Genomic DNA, 22,551 nt, shown 5'->3' on the forward strand with positions numbered 1-22,551 from the left:
CAATGCCTGTCATGTAGACAGTCTATGTAGATCCTCACAATGCCTATCATGTAGACAGTCTATGTAGATCCTCACAATGCCTGTCATGTAGACAGTCTATGTAGATCCTCACAATGCCTATCATGTAGACAGTCTATGTAGATCCTCACAATGCCTGTCATGTAGACAGTCTATGTAGATCCTCACAATGCCTATCATGTAGACAGTCTATGTAGATCCTCACAATGCCTATCATGTAGACAGTCTATGTAGATCCTCACAATGCCTGTCATGTGGAGCAGTCAGATCCTCACAATGCCTATCATGTAGACAGTCTATGTAAGGTCTCCTGTTACTGTCATGTGGAGCAGTCTATGTAGATCCTCACAATGCTTATCATGTAGACAGTCTATGAATCACTCCTGGCCACCTGTCCATGTAGACCCCGATGTATGTAGATCCTCACAATGCCTGTCGCATGTGAAAGACAGTCTATGTAGAATCCTCACAATGCCTGTCATGTAGACAGTCTATAGATCCTCACAATGCCTGTCATGTAGACAGTCTATATAGATCCTCACAATGCTATCATGTGAACCCGATCTATGTAGATCCTCACAGTACTGTCATGTAGACTGAAGGTCTGGAATCCTCACAATGCCGCAATGGCTGACAGTCTGTGAATCCTCGTACTGTCACTTGCTAGACAGTCAGCAGTCCTGCAATGCCTGTCATATGAGCAGTCATGTAGTCCTCACAATGCCTATCATGTGAACCAGTCTATGCAGATCCTGCACTCCCTGCAATGCCTGTCAGCATGTGAGCAGTCTATGTAGTCCTCACAATGCCTGTCACGTGTAGACAGTCACCTATGTAGATCCTCACAATGCCTGTCGTATGGGCAGTCTATGTAGATCTCCCACAATGCTGTCATGTAGACAGTCTATATGGAATCCTGCAGCTGTATTTGAGCAGTCTATGTAGATCCTCACAATGCCTGTCATGTAGACGGTGTATGTAGATCTCCCACAATGCCTGTCATGTGAACAGTCTATATGTGAATCTCACAATGCCTGTCATGTAGACAGTCTATGTGAATCCTCCACAATGCCTGTCATGTGGAGCAATTATGTAGATCTCCCACATGCCTGTCATGTAGAGTGATCTGTAGATCCTCACAATGCCTGTCATGTAGACAGTCTATGTGAATCCTCACAATGCCTGTCATGTGGAGCAGTCTGCAGTCTACAATGCCTCATGTAGACAGTCTATGTGAATCCTCACAATGCCTGTCATGCTTGGGCAGTCTATGTAGATCCTCACAATGCCACATGTGAGCAGTCTATGTAGATCCTCCTGTGCCTGTCATGTAGACAGTCTATGTAGATCCTCACAATGCCTGTCATGTAGACAGTCTATGTGCATGTAGGGTTTATAGGTTTATAATAACTATAGTAATCAGTACCTGTTTATAATTCAGAGTTGTATTATTATATCCAAAGCTTTTTCAAAACACTATGGCAATTATACAACTCAACACGGTTAGCTTGTCTAGTTTAGCATTTTTAACAGGTAGAGAGGCCCACCTACATAACCTAGTGACTGGCTTGGTGAAATCCCACATTAGGCATTCTTTGTTACAAAAAGAAAACTCTTTCTACATAAAAAAATAAAATAAAATGAAAAATAAAAATTAGCAGCAAAATGGAAGAGGCAGCCAAACCATTACCAGAGGGAACACGGCTGCTAGTTATGATCAATCATAAAAACAAGTTAAGTTTCTTAAATTGAATTTGTCACCTACTGTATAGTAAGGAAAGCAGTTTAGAAAAGGTTACCCGGTACTTGTCATAAATATGAAATAACTGCATTCTCTTTTATTTAAAAGTTGCAAAGAAAATATATACTTGTCAACACCATATGGAGGGAGTCCAGGAGTGTAGAGGACATTTATCATTCAGCCTTCATCAGGGTGAATGCCATATTCCAGTAATTTTGGAGGGATATTAGTTTTAAATTGTATAATGTACTGTACCACTAAATTTCTATTTAGATGTATATCTTATAAATTTACTGAAAAAAACAAACAAACTGTACCTTCACTAAAAGATCCGTAATTTGTAATTTGCTATAATTTGGTTATTTTCTGAAATTCTTAACTTGAAAGTTTGCATTCGCTAAAACTGTACTGTATATGACTGTAAAAATTAGAGTTACATTTCACAACTTATTTACTGAACTGCACCAGACCCATTTTCCTATCTCATGAATAATTTTTTCACATACCTCCTGTATAACCAAACCCTAGCTTTTGAGAAATACTAGAGATAACCCTAGACATATATTGTAGCAAGACACCAGATTCTCACCAGTGAGTCTTCATCCTGATCACCACCACAACAATTGAGACTATGAACAGTGTTACCTATTCTTAAACCGAATTCCTGCTATTTATACATTTTTATAAATTTACTCCTAAAAGCAGCTTTAATTGTAACATCCAAACTTAAATTGTAGGCATATAATCAATAATGAAAGCATATTAATAGCAATAATGAAAAAATAAAAAGCAAAATTATACAAGTTTTTGTCCACTGCATTGTAGTCTCCGGAACGTTAGATGCTTAGCTTTGACGCTCAGTAACACAGCTACGCTGCTTCTGCCTACCCCTATGAGTAAACATTGGAATGAATGTGAAAGACGGAATCAGAGGGACTTATTCAACAACGTGAGAGAGTTGTGGGGAAAACCTTGCCTACACCCTCAGCTTACCAAACACGTTTGTCAAGTCAATGCCTACTGTAGAAGGCTCCAACAAATCAATGCAGCAAATGGGGCCCACATCAATTAACCGGTACTTGTGCAGCATCATGTACTATAATGCAATAAATTAATGATCTATCCTTAGCTTTAGTGATCCAATATTTGTGTGTTACCGTATTTGATAATTATTTCCATCCATGATCCAACTACAATACAGTAAGCTTAATGAAGTTTAAAATTAGAATGTCATGTGAACCGGGTCACTATTTGAACCAGTATTTGAATGAACGATTAATATTTTGTCACGTCAAGTGATGTTTAATTAGTTACCCTTGATATATTGTTAGCTTTTCTATTACCATAACAATCAATCAATCATAGTACTGTCCTCATATCTGAGAGTTAGCGACCACATCATAATATGTTGAATCATACTGCTAACAAGACATGTTATGAAATACACAGCATGACATGAGTAGCATATCTTTAATTTAAGAACAATGAACTTAATAGACAGAGGACTCATGGGAACTGGCAAAGTTTCATTGGACTGCAAGCATGTTAGAGAGGGAAGCTTTGTATAGAATCTAAATAAAGAAGGAACTGGCAACTTATTTCAGGATTCTCAGACGAAATGTTCATATGATTTAAGGAACTGTGCACTGAAATGTTCACTGTTCACTAAATGATTACACCAAATTCCAGAACCATACTTTTGTCTTTAACTGTACAAACAGTAAAAAACTTTGTGAAAAGATATGTCAACACGGACGAGGAACTTTGACAATCCTATTGAGACAAAACGAGTCATATTGCTCATTCTGAAAGTCATTGGACCCAGCTGAACAGATACATTTTTTTACCGTGTGTACATGTAACATGATCATTAGAAAAATAATTAGAAAAAAGTTTGAGTGATTGAATCATAAGCCAATGGGATGAAATACTGTTCATAATTCTAACCCTAGAATATGTCCTAACATTCATTACACATGGCCTTAAAAAGTCCCTGGATACGGTCTTGAATACTTGTGCAGTAGGGTCAGGATATATCACGACTATACAGTATAACGACGTTTTTTTTATATCACGGCTACCAAAATTATCGACATTTTCTGATATATAGTGCAATTTTTTTCAATTCGGCGAAATCGAGCATGAAATACTTCAAATGTACCGCCATGGCAAACAACACGTTATTTGCTCACAAGAGGCGCCACCGTGGGTTATTCACTCATGCTCGCCCACTCAGTTTTTCCGAGTGTGTGACGAGAAAGCAGCTGACTCTGCTGCAGATTACAACTTCTAAGGTGAGTGTAAATGGGTTGCTAGTGACGTGTAAAGTGAAGTGAGGATAATGGAAAGATTAATAACAATTATTTAATGCTGTAACTAATATTTTTCGTTTATTCATTTATGATTGTTAAATGAGGGTGGCAGTGTCGCCTGTTGTTCTCGGGATGGTGCATCAGCTGCGAGTCTGGTGCAGATTTCAATATCTAAAGGAAGTGTAAATGGGTGACGTGAAAAGTGAAGTGAAGATAATGGAAAGCTTTAATGGGAAAGATTTAATACTGTAACTAATATTTTTGGTGTTCGTTTATGTAGGTGTGGGATTGTCAAGAGAGGGTGGCAGTGTGGCGTCTACTACCGAGTCTGGTGTTCCCAGGATGGTGCGTCATCTGCCGAGTCTAATGTTCCTGAGTCTGGTGTTCCTCGATATTGATATTGAAATAGCCTGTTGTTCCCGAGTCTAGTGTTCATTGGTGCTTTAGTTAGTAAGAAAGTGAACTCGTTAAGTCAAGTTTAGTCACTTTTTTGGGCCTCCAGGACGTAACCCTATTTTCCACATTGATTACATGTAACTATATATCGCGATTTAGTATATAGCGATCATCGTTGGACCTTATCTCGCGATATATCCCAACCCTTCTGTACAGAAAACCAACAAGAATTATAAAACCAGAGCTATTTTACCAGGAGGTGTGGGAAGTTCATCAAAGTCTACAGGTTTTCCAACTTTGTGTTTCTTGATAGCGTCTTCATACTGCTTCATAATACGTTGGTTCATCCTCTCTTTACGAGCATTCTCTTCTTTCTGGTAAGCAATAAAAAAGTTACAAATCAAACCCATTATAGAAAGGTAATACTATTTTGTGTAGATATATCCAACACACAGGGTGATTCAAAAGCTGGGAATCATTGTAATTACTTTTATTATTTTACTTTTAGGATGAGACAATGCCTTTAAGGTATACTGTACAGGTATACCTCCATTTATGATAAATATATTATTTATCAATTATATGATATTAAATAATTTGCACACCTATTTCTAGTTACTGTATACAGTACAGTGTTATGATATCACTTAATTTAGATCTATTTTTTGGAAGGTGGAAAACATCTATTACCCTTTATATTTAAAGAAAATAAACATTACATATGTTCCAAGGAGTTTGACTGACTGCAGCATATCATAACTTTGTTAGCAAGGCAGTAGAATCTTTCAAATCCAGGTCCAGGCTTTGACAGACCTCTCAAAATTTGTATTTTGCTTTTCAAGCAATTTAGCCTTTCAAAGATGACAGAAAAAAAACCAGCAGGTAAAATGAGCATCAGCAATATCCTTAGTAATAAGAGACCCCACAAAGCCAAAAATTTTTAAGTTAAGTTGGAGGTGATAAGACTGGTGAAAAGACAACAGCCAATGGTAGACTTTTTTCATTCAATTACTAATGTTCCTTCTACATTTTCAGTTTTTAAACATGGAAATACAGTATTCAAAGTTTTATTACAAAGTTTTATTGTCTTTTTTTTTTTAAGAATATCTCCCAATTTTTAATGGTAATAAATGGAAAATTTATTATGATTTTTTTATCTGGACCCATCCACATGGTAAACAGAGGTACAGTAATACCTCGTTCTGCGGTCAATTGAACGCGCGGCGTAAACGAGAAACACGTAAATGTAATAACAGAGCATATGGGATTAATTGAAATAGAGACTGGGCCGACTCCCAAACTCCACTTTTTCAGACACAATACCTACGTTGTAGTAAAAATAACATCTTCATTTTATGATGGTATGCACACACAATTAATAATTAAGAGAAATATCAATAATATTAGGTACTTACATTAGTGGAAAAGATGGCTGGGCACACTGGGATGGGGGGTTGGTTCTGTGGCGGGGCAGATTATTGGCCCTTACCTGTATCACTTGTATCAATTGTATCACTATCACCACAGAGGCCTGCAGGGCCTCTTTGTCAAAACCCCTCAAAGTCCATATAAGTCCATATCCTCACTATCACTACCACTGACTTGGGCTGCTGTGGTGGGTGGAGGTGAAGAACTTGGTAATGTTTTGATGACTGGGCTAATTTTGTCGACCCTACCCGCGCCGCTTCCCGCATATATGAGTAGATGCACCGCGTAAAGTGGGCATTCCGGTTCTGGCGGGGTACCAGTAAATGTGGATACGCGTAAACGAGAACCGCGTAAACTGAAGTATTACTGGATACCATTATAGAGCAGTGTGGACTAATAAAACGGCCTCTTATAGGCCACATTTGATGCCACTTAAATTTTATCTTTGGGGAAACTTGAAATTGGTGGTTTCTTGCCAAAAACCATACTCACTTCATTAAAAATCTAGACTGTATTCAGAAAAATATGAAATAAGATTGATACTTAAATGCAAAGAAACATTTAGTAATACCTATGTACAAAAACTGATGTCTATACTACAGAGACTTGACATTTCAGCAATTATTATATTACTGTACATGCAGTTCTTGATTTATGAAAATTTGGTTTACAAAATCAAGTCTCATGTTTCAATTTACATAACTCTAAAGTTATAATTGTTTCCCAATACATTATAAGATGGTGAGGTGCTGACACAGATATCTCAAGGCTTCTTGTACCAGACCTGATCAGTTTACAAAGACTGAAATAAACATACAATACAGTATTGATTAAGAGTGGGTTAACTTGTAAGCTAAAAATAAAATACATGTACAGCAATGTTTTAATTATTGTATTCCACAACACTGTTATGTGATGCAGTGGCAAGACACTGATGCAAGATGAATTAAGTATCCTAGATTTTGAGCTGGCATCAAAAGAAAGAATACAATGCTAAAGTGATAAGTTAACATTTCTTCTTTGCATAAGACCTCATCAAAAATCAAATTACCCTGTATATGAAAATATAAATTCTCAAAATGTATATACCTGTACTATATGTACATACAGGGTAGTAAACTTACTGCATTACTACCAAATTAAAACCATTTGTCCTGGTTGTTGGACCTCGTAGTCTCAAAATGAACCACAACCTGTGGCACAGTTTAAATGTCCTTTACTGCACATACAGTCATATACAGTACTGTACTTATTAGGTTTATTATTGACTAATAATCACTGTACAGTACACCAAAAGTTGTCATTAAAAATATGTCAATCAGCATTTTAAGATGTTTTCTGGAAATGTTTTTCTTTACTCAGGAATATCTCAATTCTTATAATGGTAGTTTATGGGAAACTGTAATCTAATGCACAAAAGGTTTTTCAGGATTGAAACCCTTTCATAAATCAGGTAATGTCTTTACAGTACTGTATTCTTATCAACTTGTATTGTATTAAATACTGTTTTCTTGATGTGCAAGTTCGGCATATTGTACAGGTACCTGTTTATTCAGTTTTCACATCCAAATATTCTCTCAATGCTCCTTCTAACTCACTTCTGCACTTTCCTTACGACTACAGTCATTTACTGCATCTTAATTATGAATGACTCCTACCATTGTTCCAGAACCTCTATATTTCACTAGATCCCTCTATTGGGACAGTTTGTACACATTCTCTTTGGGGGGATGGACAGACAGATGGATAGCTGGATGGATGGACGCATGCACGCGCACACACAAATCAGAACCATTTTCCACATAATTCAGTAGATTCCTATATCAGAATATATTTTACTTACACTGTCCTTCTATTTCCATACTTCTTAGATATTTACATCAGTTCCTCACTTTCATACATTTATAAAGTTGTTCTAAAAATTAATTTTCTTTGAGAGGTCATGCAACCTCCATATTATGTTTCATCCAATACTCTCCCTCATATAGTCCTCACTATTCTAACTATGCATCTCAATTAGCCTAGCCACATTACAATGGCCTCTGTCCAGTTCTAGGTTTAGGATTTACTGACATGCAGCACTGGAGGTCGTAAGAGGTGCTCACAGTGTATGATGGATAAACCTGCTAAATACAATATTGCAACCATTTGAATGAGGAAGTACTTTTAAGCAAGAGCAATTTACCTCCCTTAAATCACTATGATACTGTTACAATATTTCACATGAATATTCAGCCTTAATAATGCTAAACCAGGAAAACAGTGACTCACCTTTGCCTTATCTCGTTGTTCCACATATTTTGCTAGTCGTTGTTCAAGAGCCTCCAGCACTGCGGATGGGGACGGTGGTTCTCCTGTTGCAGGGTCGGTGTTTCCCAAAGGATCAACTGATTCTACCGCAGTGCTACTTGGAGATTCAGATGGTGGAACCTTGGAATATGAGATGATGTTATACAACACAAAATGACCCAATATTTAGTGGGATATAGAAAAAATTGCAGGGTACAACTTACACTACACCAAATAAAATTACGTACGTATTCCCCATTTGTTATCAAACATTATCGTATGAAGCATCCAGAAAATTAGCATAAAAATAAATTCTGTGGCTAAAATGAAAGAAAGTGCAATTAAAGTACGACTACATAAAGTCCTTATTATTTAAACATTCAATACTCCGTCCCTCCTACTTTACACTACCATTCACCCTGCATGTACATCGTACTGACTTGGTAAACTTTGCTGTTCTTTCGTGGCTTACCATGGCACCCCCTACAATGCAAATGCAATGCCAATATTAAGTGGCAAGAGTGCTTTCAAATGTTATCTGTATGTAATAAATATACTATACACAAATAAAGGCAAAGACACATCATCAATATATAAAACTACAGTAGTGATAATGAATGTTTTACTATGAGGCATAAGGTGTGTGTTACCATTATGTACCATCCACACCAAGACACTAATCACACAAGCAGCTACCCTATATACTTTGGTATATGGCAGAGGTTGCTGTTGTTGAACTGGGATTGTGCTGACTTTGCTAGAAATGGCTGAGGTAGGTTATAGCATTTTCTACCATAAAAATAAGTGAAGCTATGTAGGGAATTTTATATTTGTGCAACAGCTTTATTTTAAGACAAATTTCATTCCTAAATTCCAGATGCTCATGAGCCACATTACACTAATAAGGCTCCATTTAAAACTAACCTCCCACACCTAACCTAATAAGGGATTTGTTTTCAAGATTTAGCCTCTCATTAAAGGCACAAGAAAATATAATACTACAATAATCTTCCCGCTAGCTGGAATCTTCTACCTCTAGAAATTTCCATAACCCAGAATTTTTTTGAGAAATCTGAGAAATTCCAATAAATACCTCTCCATTCCAGGCATTCGAATGAATTTCTGAGAGATTGCATTATGTACTTACACATGCCGAGTCAGGAGCAGATCCAGGAATATCAAAAGGGCTGTATTCAAGAAGTTGTGGGTAAGAGAACATAGCAACCACAGCAAGCCCATCCAGATGGGGGTTTTGTGGGGTGGTTGGGAAGGGGTGCAGTAAGCCCCTCTTCCCCCAAGAAATTTTTTTGAAATCTGACCAATATAATGGGCATTTTGAGGCCATGTGCACTTGGTATTAGGATATATTCTCAGGTCAATAGTAATTACTTTTACTATACAAAAATGCCTGAGTACAATACTGCATTAAAGAAAAAGTATTGGAATTTTTTTATGAAAAGGGGGGATCCAGCCATGTGAGTGCATGTGTGGATAGGCTCAGGGTGCTTGTGAGCTACGATTGGCTACTAATGTCATGTGACTGTATGGGATACCTATGATTAGCTGATGTATCTCTCAGCCTATCTCCTCAAGTCTAGTATTATGACTCTTACTTCACTGTCTGCTCCCATTAGACAAACTTATTCACTCGTTCACTGCTGTGTTTGCATATGATGTGTGTTGTGCAATACCAGGATATAATCAGTTAAGAATGCCATTAAAGCAGTGCTAAGACATAATAAGTGATTACAGCCACTACGTATATTGTACTGTACTGTACTGTACAGCATGCCCTTACAATTCGTGGATTTTTAATTCACAGATGACACCCTGGATATACTCAAGAATGTTTGCAGGTAGTTTTAAAGAACACAGCATTTTCACGGCCAGGACGGAGAGCCACCATCTTCCTCCCAGTAACATCATTTTTGGTGAGTAAAAATTGAGTGTTGTTCATTTGTTATCATGTTACATCATGAATGACTAGTTGTATGTGGTTAAAACTATCTGATTTCATACAAATATGTGCTTGTGTTGCACTTTTGGGTCTCAAAATTTTCGGCAGGAATGCACCTAAATTTTTATAAATGAAGACAATGGGAAGAATGGTTTCACATTACATAATTTCGCGCTATGGGAAGATTTAACGGAATTTAACCCTTCCATAACCCAGGAGATGCCTGTACTTGGTAAAAAGTTGACCAAAACAAAACATTGTGCTGATATTCTTCATGGAATATCGCAGTTTTAGATTAACACGGAGGTCCTTTCTTGTAATCACATCAAAGTGTTTTTGCTGGATTCTAATAAGACAATGAATATGGTGATGCTGTTCTCCCAATCAACCTCCTGCTGTACATGCAGATGGCACAAGTGGGAAACTTAGTGTCCTCTGTTTACAAGTACCAGGGGCACACCTAGAAATTGGTTAGGGGGTTTCAAAATATTTGAGCAGGGTGAAGAGCCGACGTAGTATACTACAGATCACTAACGCTATAAAACTCTCCTGGATGCTCAGGGGAGTTTCTGGGCAACCAAGAAACCCCCCCTGGGTGTGCTACTGAGTACTGTATTGTAACAAAATTGAACATCATGAAAACACAGTTTACAATCCAGTGTCTGTTTATTTGAGTGCAATCTTTTCATGCTCAGTTGTGCAGACCTCTAGTAACATGCACAATATCTTTACATTAACAAATTCAAACATCAGTAATTTTCGAGCTTCAGCTGCAGCATATAAGTCTAGTCAATCTTTTGTCGACGTATCTTCTGGTACCAAATTGTAGGTTACAGCTGTCTGCACTCTTTTAACAGAGGTTTGGTCAAAGATGATTTTCAGTCAACACAGACAGATTAGATTTTGTGATAATTGTCAAGGAAAAACTGGAGAACAACTGGAAAGATGGTGGAAAGGAGTACAGCATAATGGGATGAACTTGGTTGTCAAACTACAGGAGCTGTCACCTTACTGAATGGCTCTTCAGAATCACAGTTTACAAAGCATAGAATATGATGGCAATGATTTAACAAAACAAGTTTGACGTTGCACTAAGAGCACTCAGGCTCTCAATTGGCACAGCCATGTCAATATTTTTATTGTTGTCCACTCTGTATTTTTCTGGCTAAATAAACTGTTTCAACATCAGTATCAATCACAAAAAGATCAGCTAATGTTGACAAAGAACCAGGCTTGTCTATAACCTATAGGATTTTGTCATGTGAATATACATCCATAAATGTTTTAGACATTTTTGCCGAAGCTAGGGTGGAGATGGGGGAATGTTAATATCATCACCAATATAATCATGAATACTGTAATGATGATGATGATATATACTGCATAAAACATCAGAGGAGAGGGAGGGGATTATCCATATTATTGTGATTTTATGATATACATGAATATCTTATTGATATTTTATGAAAAATGGAATGGTGTTATGCTTATAATGTATTATTGAGTGTGTTGTAACAATTTCAATAATGTGGATGTATAAAAGAAAAACTTAACTCACTTATTATTCTCATGGGTTCATTAGTAGCAGACAGTGCACCACAAGTATTCATCTCAGGCTTTGGTTGTCTAGCAGTGGGAGTACCTGGGGGTCCAGGTAAAGTGGTAAGGTCAACAGCCTGATCATTCTCAGCAGCTCTAAGCATTGGCTCCATTTGTTTCATTATCCTCATGAACTGAATAGCTTGTTCTTTATTGCCACTCTTCTTGGATGACAACGCTGCCATCTTATACTCGCTGTGGCGATTGCGAACAATACTGGCAGGGTCAGATGATGAGGTAATTTGTTGGAGTGGTGGTCCAGATGATGAGTTTCTTTGTAAAGGCTCTCCTGATAATGAGTTGCTTTGTTCAATAGGTGGTCTAGAAGGTAAGTCCTATTGGGAAGAAATCATATTCTTTCATTCCTATTGAAGGTAACAAATACATAGATAAATATATACTGTACATTACACGCAGTCCGAAATTTACAAGATCCAGTTTATGAAAGTCCAAAGTTATAAAAAAGAAAAATGTCCCAGGTTTCAATTAAATGAGGAAAATCTGAAGTAATGATTTTTTTTTCACAGCATAGGAAGATGCTAAGGTATTGGCAAAGGCATATCAGGGCTTCCTGTACTCAAAATGTCAGTTTATTAAAACAACATACAAGGCATGTATTGTACTGTATTAAAAAGTGGTTAACTAACCTAAAAATAACATACATGTTGTGCTTTAGTTATCATTGCTCACAGGATCACTACATAAAAAAGAGGCAAGATGCTGACTCATGGTATTTTGACTGTGGAAATGCTGATATGTTTAGTAGTATATCAGAGTTTGATCTGATGCAATGGAAAGAGTAAAATGTTAAATGTTCTTCAGATAAAACTTCATCGAAAATCAAATTCTGTGAAAAGAAAACTTCTCAAAATGTATACAGTATTAAGTACATGTACAGTACATACAGTGAAGTAGACTCATGGTTGGTGCATCACTTTCAAATTAAAAATGTATGTCTTGGCGAGGCCTAACAGTCTTGCACTGCATCATAACTAGTGGCACAGTTTCTCAGTAAGTTTTATGCACTACAATTTCTTGTACTCATAAAATTACAACTGTGCTGCATGAATTGTGTTTATTATTGGCTTACATTCATTATGTACACAAAAAATTTGAATTAAATCATGTTCTGGGGATTATTTGGTCTCCGCTTTTATAATGGGAGGCTATGAGAAAATGAGATCTGATACATTACCATATATGAAAGGTTTTACAGGAAGTGAACCCTTTCACAAATGGAAGATACTACATGTATAGCACAGTATAACAGTTTTGATGTGTGAGTTCCACTTTGAAACAACCATCCCAGAAATGTGATCAGGTCTCAGCAGTAAAAAAATAAAATACAAAAAAAACAGTATGTGTCAACCAAAAATCTAATTTAAGAAATAATTCTAAATTTTACAGAATACGTGAGCAGTCTAAATTTCCGTTCTTCATTCGCCTACACTTAACCCCTGGAGTTACAATATTGTATCCTTTCCCATGTATTATCAGCCATCTCCACACCTTCAAAAAATTTTCTTCACTTTCATATTCCACACCTTCTATTATAATACTACAAATGACTAATTAACATGAAATTTTAGGATATACAGTCGGCCCTTCACATATGCAGGTTTAGCATACACGGATTCGCAAATACGCGGATTGCCCCACCGGAGGAATATTCTGTACATTGAAGTACATTCAAATCGCACGCCATTCAAATCGCGCGCGGCACCACACACCACCCCACACACACGTCACGCCACCCTGCGCTCCCTCACTCAGTCAGTCTCTCTGTAACCACGCTTGTGTTGACATCAGCATTGTATGTCGACCCTGATTTTTTGACAAAAAAATCGTTAATTTATGATATTCCTTGTTTATAGGTCGACCCAAGTTTTTGAGGGTTTTGGAACAACAAAACCTTCACTAAAAACGCTCTACGTCCTATAAACTGAGGCTCGCCGTGCCTGAAACAGTGCCAAAAGCAAATTGTTTACCATTTGTTATTACGCCACTTTACACTGAAACGCGGGTAGTTTCAACAAAAATATTGTATATTTCCATTCAAGTATTTATTCAAGTCAATTAGGAGGGAATATTATTGTAATACAACAGTTTTTTAACTGAAAACCAGTACTGTACACTAATATACAACAATTTTAACTCGAGCAAAATATATGACATTTATATTCAAATTATTGGCTGTCTTGCAAGGATTCCAGCAATGCAAATTATAATCTCCTAACTTCAGTCTGAGATATTATATAAGATAAAAACTGTAAGCCTAAATAAACCCCTGGCTGAGCAGATGAGGGAGGGAGGGAAGGAGCCAGCCAACCAGCGAGGGGTGGGAGGGGGGGTTGAGGTAATATGTTTGACAGTTTGAGGCGAAGGTCTCTGTGTGTTTATTTAACAGTCCTACTATGCTTCTCCCATTTTAAAATGCCAGTGAAATGACCTGGGAGAATATAATTAACATTGCTGGGATTCTTGTAAGACACTGATTAATTTGAATAGCAACATGCTCTAATTTGCACTAGACATAACAATTTTAGTACCATAATGAAATTAGTACATGTGCACTCCAGCTTTGCACTAAGGTCATTTATTTCTTTTAGTACGGTGTGTGCATGTAAATGGATGAAAATAAATGAAGAAATTTATGTAAATCTACCCAAAAATACAGTTGAAAACTTTATACTGTATTATAAAATGTACTACACAGTATTGTACACTAATGTACTACATTTTTATATCTTGAGCAAAATATATGAAGTTTTTATTCAAATTATTGGCTGTCTTGCAAGGATTCCAGCAATGCAAATTATAATCTCCTAACTTTAGTCTGAGATATTATATAAAATAAACACCTTAAAGAATAAAGTTATCACCAATCTTTTGTCTGGGAACACAAGGAGGGAGGTAGCCAGCGAGCATGGGGGGGGGGAGGAGGTGAGGTGACAGAGTGTGGTGTTTGTTTATTTATTTGAGATAAGATGTGACAGTTGGCGCTGAAGGCCTACGTGTTTATTTATCATTACTTAAGAATAACTAAGCTCTTCTCATAATTTGCCACCCAAACGACCTGGGTGATTATAACTTACATTGCTGGGATTCTTGCAAGATAGTGATTTATTTGAATACCTGTATAAACAATCTATATTTGCAATAGACATAACAATTTAAGTACCGTAATCATTTAGTACATGTACAGTACAGGTTTGTTCCACGGTAAAATCTTTTGAACAACAAAAGAAAGCGAAAGTCATTGTTTTCGTCATGATTTTATCCCACTTTCCACTGTAATACGTACGTCATTTCAGCAAAAATATTACATTTCCATATTTATTTCTGAGAATATATTCATTCAGTCACAGTTAAGGTAAAATATACTTGTGATGTAATATTTTAATGAAAATACCCGGTATTTAGAAATACCGTATCGTAGGTTTCTTTTGTTTCAAATGTAATAAACAAAGTTTGATGTTTCAAATGTAATGAACAAAAATTTATGTTCAGTATCTATAAATAAACTTTAAAAAATGAATACTTTATGTTTTACATCGTACTGTGCATACCATACTATGCATTTGGCTACTTTGGGCTTGATATGATGACGCAAGAGATCTGCCCTGGCAGCTGTACTGACACTCGCAGCTGGTGGTGCGTTGGTGCATCGTTTCCATTGTTTACTGGTAGTAACTGGTAAATATTTTTCAACCTAACAAAACTATGACCCGTTTAGTGGTCGACCCCCAATTTTTTGCCAAATAATTTGGTCTTAAAAACTCGAACTACACACAGGTATATAGGGCAAATAGGGACATGGGGGGCCAGGGTTTTTTTAGGGGGGGGCAGCAAAAGTACACGGATTTTTAACATTCACGGGTATCTCTGTTACCTAACCCCTGCGAATGTTAAGGGCCGACTGTATAATAATTTCATTTATCTTATTTTCCACATAAAGCAGAAGAGTAAATTACGAAAAATTAGACATAGATGGCTGTGCTTTATTATTTTATTAATAAAGCATGGACTGTCACATTTTTAATAATATTTTTTCTGATTATTTGTGAGAGGATTATTCCATTATTATTTATTTGTATGTGTGTATCTACACACACACATATCTGCAATAAAGGTAAAAGAATTAATTGTCCTAAGGGCAAACACACAAAGGGAATATACATTTCTTTGTACACAAGTAAAAATGTACCCCCCCTCCCCCCCCTGGTCAGCAAATGTTATTTTGAGAACCTAACCCACGAATTTGGGGGCCCCCCTGAACTGTCGTTTCACTACACACGGGAGATGGCTCAGAATAGCCGAGATCCCTCACTCCTCTTAACACACGCACAAAGTTTATTCTCTTTTATGTTTTTTACTTTTTAATAATTAATTATCTTATTTTTTTGTATATTCTGTATGTAAGATTGAGAGTGCATGTAAAATCTCAAAAAAAATTAAGAAATTTATATGTATCTACCTGAAATTAGGAGCTGAAAAACAACCATAACATAGCTCACAGCTTGGCCTGGAGTGGTAGGGCAAGGCTAGGGGGATGTTGCTAAAGTGACAATCCTTGTTTTACTATCACAAGTACAAAACTGATATAAATTCTCAATAAAAAAAAATTAAAAATTAGCAAAGTAAGGAATATTACCACTGATGTAAAGTAACGGCCTACATGATAACCCAAAAGGCTGAAGCAAACTCCCAACTCCCTGTACCTCCTTTCCCAGTATTCATAAACTATACTACCTACCTTGCTTATGTTATTTAACAATTGTGCTACTTCAAACAAAATTTTTATACAATTTACATAAAAAATGCAGCTAAAACCAGTAAATAAAACTCTTATTATAGATTAACACAATCGCCATTTGCATACACTCCGTGCTTCGCCATAGCAACGCAGATCAGCAGGGACGCTACCTCCACCGTCTCCCTCGCAAAGGAATTTATATTCCCTGTATGTGTTTGCCCTTATGACAATTATTTCTTTTAAACTTTTTTGCAATATGTATGTAGGATGGTGTGCGCATATAAGTGAGTAAAAATAAATCAAGAATGTTCCATATATCTACACAAAAATACGAGTTGAAAAATTACCAAAACACCTCACAGCTTGGCCCAGTAGCCTGGTGGTAGTGACAAGTCTAACTTTGCTACAATGTCGCCAACTATGTTGATAGACACAAATGTAAAAAGAAAGTTATCTGTAAATCTTCATTTGTATTAGGTATTTCTAGATTTAAAATTAAATGTTGCAGGTACAGTATGACACTAATAGATAGTAATACATGTGAGAATTCTGAAATGATTACTGCTTAGCTACCTCTGAAGAGTTGGGTGTCTACCGTATGGACGTTAATCGTCTTGGATTATTATCATACTGTAAGTACAGTACAGTAATTATAAATCCAGTTTTTATATTTACAATAATTATTGTTCAACTAATTAAAAAAATAATAATGTATTTAAGTACATACAGTATTTTTCGATTTAGCAAACTAATTCGAGCCACCCCTTTCCGTTAAATAAAAATTTCCATAAAATCGAATTTGTTCTTTTTGCTCGATTTAGCAAACTAAAGTTAAATAAATAGAGCGTAATTCCGTTAAATTCAGTCAAAAGTCTCTCAGAAGCCTCAGAAAGGAAGTGGTGTTGGGGAGAAAGTCAAAAGAGTGTGGTTATCAATTGCAAAAAAGTTGGGAATACAAAAAATTTAAAACAAACACAGAACCCCCATAGTTTAAGGTAAGACAAGAATATTGTTTCTATGCACTGTACAGTCGGGGTCAAAAGTGTTGAACACTTAGCAATATCTGGCATCTACGTGTGAATTATACATATATGATTGGGATATACTAATATTGTAACACTATACTTGTCATCACATATTATGCCTGAACCAAAAAATGGGATAAAACTCTCCTTAATACTTAAGATCTTCGGGTACTTACTGTCAAGTGTTCAACACTTTTGACCCCAACTGTTCATACCATGTGTTTGCGTAGGTGCATGAGCGTATAAGCGGAATTAATCTTGATTTAGCTAACTAGTTCACCAAATCGAGTGAATAATAACGGAAAAAATTCCTTCCAATAAATCAAGAGTTCGTTACATCGGATTCCGTTAAATTGAGAGTATGGTGGTCCCTCGGTTAACAAACGGTTCGATTAACGAAATTTCGATTAATGAATTACCTCCCATAAGGATCTTCCATTCGGTTATTGAACAAACCTTTCTATTAACAAAATCCTTACGAAAAACACGTTTTGTTGTGAGCATCAGCTGATGGGCTAGTCTGTCAATTCAGTAATCTGTTCTATGTTTACATTCGTTTCCAGTGGAGTAAATATCAAGAAAGTTGTACTCTTTAATATTTGTGCATTTTTTATATTACAATTATTAGTCATTTTAAAATTTAGTTAACATATTGATAATACAGTACAGTATATGCAGTACAGGGAAATAGTTTTTTGTGCGCCCATCAGCCGCTTGACTCACCCACCAGGCGTCAGTTTGGCTTTGTTGACAGTGGAGTGAGCATCAATTTTGTTGGCGTCTTGAATATTTTTGCAATTTTACATTAAAATTATTGGTCATTCTGAAATTTAGTTAACATATTGATAATATATAGCGCAGTGCAGTGTTGATTTAAATAAAATAATTTTGGATTACACCTAGTGAACTTAAAATTTTATTGGTGAAACTAATGCATCAAGCATGGATCCCCTGAAAGGTGATTTCTACTCCATCCCCACTTCCTTCTCTTCCCCCTTCTGCTCCACCCCCACTTCTAATTCCCATCATCATCATCATCATCCAGGAACCTTCTACATACACACCTCAAAGTAAGTGTACTTTTATTGCATTTTTTTTTTTACTTTGTATGTACTTTTCTGTGAGCTGGAACCAATTACCCAATATCCCATTAAAACAATGGATTCGGTTAACAAAATTTTCGGTTAATGAACGACTCTGTGGAACGAATTGTGTTCGTTAACCGAGGGACCAGTGTATACTGTAAGCAATAACATATTTTTAATTCTGGAGTTGTGTTAAGTGGAATTTAGCCTACTGGAGACAGCAACCAGGAGATTCATTAGGCTATGGGACCGGAACTTCACATATAGGAAGCAGGACAATTTTTTTTAGCCATTTTTCAGACAAAAAAGTGCATCTTATGCCATAAATACAGTAATTTTCTTCTTTCCTTTTTTTTAGTTACATGCACACATAATCGTTCATAGAGAATGTGAAAAAAAAAAGAAATTATTATAATACTGTACAGTAAAAAAAATACAGAATAATAATTTTTTATGTCCCCATAACCGAGTGTGGATCATGGAAGCAGGAAGGGAGAGAGTTGTCGGTATCTCAACCTTCAGCCAAACTGCTAGCTGCATTATTGTTATTTTTTAACTTGCAATTTCTGGTAGATATACATACCGTAAGTTTCTTCAGAATTTATTTATTTTTTTACTCTGCTACACACACAAACAATTGTTCATACAGAACGTACAAAAACAAACTATAATTTTCATAGGGTTAAAAACATAAAAGAGATTAAAGATTTATTAGGTGTGGGAGCTAGCACAGAGAGTGAGGGAGCAGCTTTCCCTCACAGCTCTACTGTCTTGTGTGTGCAGTGAAAAGATTGCCAAAAGGCAATGAATTATTTCTTATTTTTTTTATTTACTATTTTTTTTTTATTCTTCATATTTAATGGTACAGAGTATATTATTTTTTGTACAAAAAAGTTTCTTCCACATACAAACCACTTTCTGGGCGACATGACACAATTCAACAGCTTAGCCTGGCAGTCACTGAGGATGGGCTGTCTCCCAGCATTCCGTGTGGGTCGCACATGTTATGCCATTCCGAGACTGCCTCATCACATCTCATAATATTGTGAGTTACTGCACATCACTTTTTCATAGCAGTGACAATGCAGGAAAAACATTCGGGCAGCGACCATCGTAAGACTGATTTTTAGCCATCGCATGGCGGTTAATGGTGCTAATTTTTAACAACATAAAAGCATAAATAGATCCATCGTATAATGGTCATTCCCTGTACAGGTACTATGGTTTATTACAGTACAGGTATATGCTTTTCTTGGACACATGAATTGACAACATTGTTTGTTTTTTTAAATTACAAATTTCTGAAATTCTTACCCATTTCTCTAGACTTGACCTTGGTGGGGGCTGTGGTCTAGGCTTGCCTGTGTCTTGGAAAACAACTTCATGCGGTATAGACGCCGGTGGACCAAGTGGGTTACTATGGGTAGTAACTGGTCCAGGCCGTTCCTCAGATGGTGATAAAGCAGCAGGAGAAGAGGTAGAGGTTGTGTCAGCTGATCCTCCTTTACTGCCACCACTTAACTTGACGACAACAGCAGGAGGAATCTCATCCTCTTCAATAGGATGACCAGCCTTAACAGCCTTCTGCATTTGTATCAAAGTTTTCAGGCCACGATTAAATCTAGAAAACAAGGAAACTTTGTATAAAGTGTTTTTAGGTTCTTGAACAAGCAATGAGAAACACCATGAAATATTATGACATGACATGTGTATAATGTATAACAGTGGTATATAATATGCAAATTGTACAAAATAGGTAATACAGTATTGTATGTGATGAGTCCTTTGCACCTAAGACATCTACAGTATTTTTTTTACTAATATTGCACTGAAGTCAACTTCTTCCTTTCTTTGTGAAAGACATATATCAAGAAGGAATTTGAAATTTTTGTATTCTTGTTTTTCTATTGTATTTCTTTCTGAAAATAATCTACATCCTTCTGATACTACAACTGGTGTGTTGTTGGCACATGAAAGCTTCCAGTGATAACAACAGTGATGTGTTATGTTTAGTTGGTTAAGTGCTCTAGATTATATTGTTTGAAGTTCTCTTATATTTCTTATGTTATGTTTATTTGTGTTAAGCCAATTCTGTTACTTGAAGCTTAGTCATTAGTAATTTGTGATTCCTGTTATTCTGTTTATTACAGATCTATGGATGTTGTATTAAGTTGAATAAAGCCTTCCAGTGCTTAACTTCATTTTCATAACAAACAATATACTGTACATGATTTATGAAGTAACATGAACCAACTTAACATACCAAACCTAACCTAATGATGATGTAGCATAATTAATTTGGGTTAACACTTGAGCCCCGGGTTAGGGTGCCGCTGGCTGTACCCCCACGCTAGGGTAAATCAATAAAAATCAACTTTTCCCAAAATACTTTGTAACCCTTTTAAATGATAAAACAATAAAAAAGAAGTAAGAAAAACTATATATTGACCCTCTAGAAACTTCCCTGGCAGTGTGGAAGGAGGGAGGGGGAGGGAGATAAGGGGACAGCTTGTTATGACAGCGAGTGCTTGTGGTCACCTACACATTTAGAAGCTACTTTTTAGCTTGCCTTTGTGTCCGGGATGTATATATTTACTGATCATAAGATATATTTCCTATAAATAATTCATTTAGAATATTTTATTTGCATTATTTTTCATAAAAAGTGCTCAGCAACACACTCGCAGTCGGTCTGGCTGTCTTTGTGTTTGGTAGAGCAATTAATGCATAAAATAAATACCGGAATAATAATTCCACAAATAACATAATCATAGTATTATTTTCCAGTAATACTACACTACAATACAACTACTGTACACTAGTTTTTGCAATATTACTTTGACACAACATGATACAATGGACAAACAATGAAAATAAAACAAACAAAAGTAAGCAATTACGTTCAGGAAGCTTCCCTGTGGCCGAGGGTGTGGCATGACAGGCAAATAGTCACACTGGAACCTGATAACCCGCGCTGGGCAATTAAACAGTGGCGGGAAAAGGCGAGCATTCTGGAACGTCGCCCAGGGCGTAAGGGTTTAAAATACTGTAGCTAGGTTAATTTTGTTCATCTTATTTCGAATAAATAATTTACTGTAATGTAGCACTCAGTGTATCTGTATGCCCACAACATATCAAGCGCAAAAATGGCTTTGGATAGACGAGGTGGATATACTATACGTCCATTATCTAGCAAAAGAAAAACTATGTAAAAACAAAAGGAAAAAATTGCAGTTCTTTCACTTGATTTTAGATTTTTTGAGGTCTGAAAGAAATTGTCTTTAATAATATATAACAGGAAGAATGTTGTGACAGTAAGAGTTGTGAACTGTTGTAATACTGTAATGTGCTAGAGAATGTTGTTTCACTAAAAGTTGTAAACAGTAATAATGTGCCAGAAAATGTTGTGACAATAAGAGTTGGGAACTGTTATTATCAAATACATTGACACAATATATATATGTATGGTTGCCTCATGAAGGCCATTTGCATGTGTAAGAAACAAGTTTTTGTCTATAGAATATTTTGTTAAAGTTTATCCTTCTTCTGAGTCAAACATCTAAAGTATTACTGTACCTTTTATTCATAGCTCTTAATGTCACAACATTCCCTACCAGGTTATTACTGTTCATATAGAGAAGTTAGCCCTGAGAACTTCCTATACTTGTGAGTTTTTTCACTTGAGGCTGTGACCCTTAGTGTAAGAAGACCATTAAATATGACTTTAATTTATCATTTTTTAGACAATCAATCAGCTTATGAAATTGTAAAGTTTACTACGCCTTCAATCGTCGGCAGCACAGGAAACCATGGTGTTGGCAAGAAACATATCCCTTATGAATGGGAAGGACAATATGTATTATTGCATCTTTGTCATGTGTGACCTTCACTTACATGTGAGGAAAAGTATGTTGTGAGAGCGACACTATCTATTAATGGTATACA

The 22,551-nt window shown here is 36.3% G+C and overlaps 1 protein-coding gene across 1 annotated transcript in view; it reads right to left on the reverse strand.

Annotated features, from left to right (window-relative positions):
* Window positions 1-22,551, reverse strand: part of LOC121867869 (coiled-coil and C2 domain-containing protein 1-like) — a 63,233-nt gene that overhangs the window by 27,534 nt on the left and 13,148 nt on the right. The window contains exons 5-9 of the mRNA XM_042367993.1: window positions 19,921-20,227; window positions 11,700-12,075; window positions 8,657-8,667; window positions 8,167-8,325; window positions 4,721-4,841 (exon numbers count right to left, since the gene is read on the reverse strand). Of these exons, the coding sequence (XP_042223927.1) occupies window positions 4,721-4,841; window positions 8,167-8,325; window positions 8,657-8,667; window positions 11,700-12,075; window positions 19,921-20,227 (974 nt within the window). The remainder of the gene's footprint in view (window positions 1-4,720; window positions 4,842-8,166; window positions 8,326-8,656; window positions 8,668-11,699; window positions 12,076-19,920; window positions 20,228-22,551) is intronic.

The sequence above is a fragment of the Homarus americanus genome, unplaced genomic scaffold (assembly GCF_018991925.1).
Source record: "Homarus americanus isolate GMGI-L3 unplaced genomic scaffold, GMGI_Hamer_2.0 scaffold37032, whole genome shotgun sequence".
NCBI lineage: Eukaryota > Metazoa > Arthropoda > Malacostraca > Decapoda > Nephropidae > Homarus > Homarus americanus.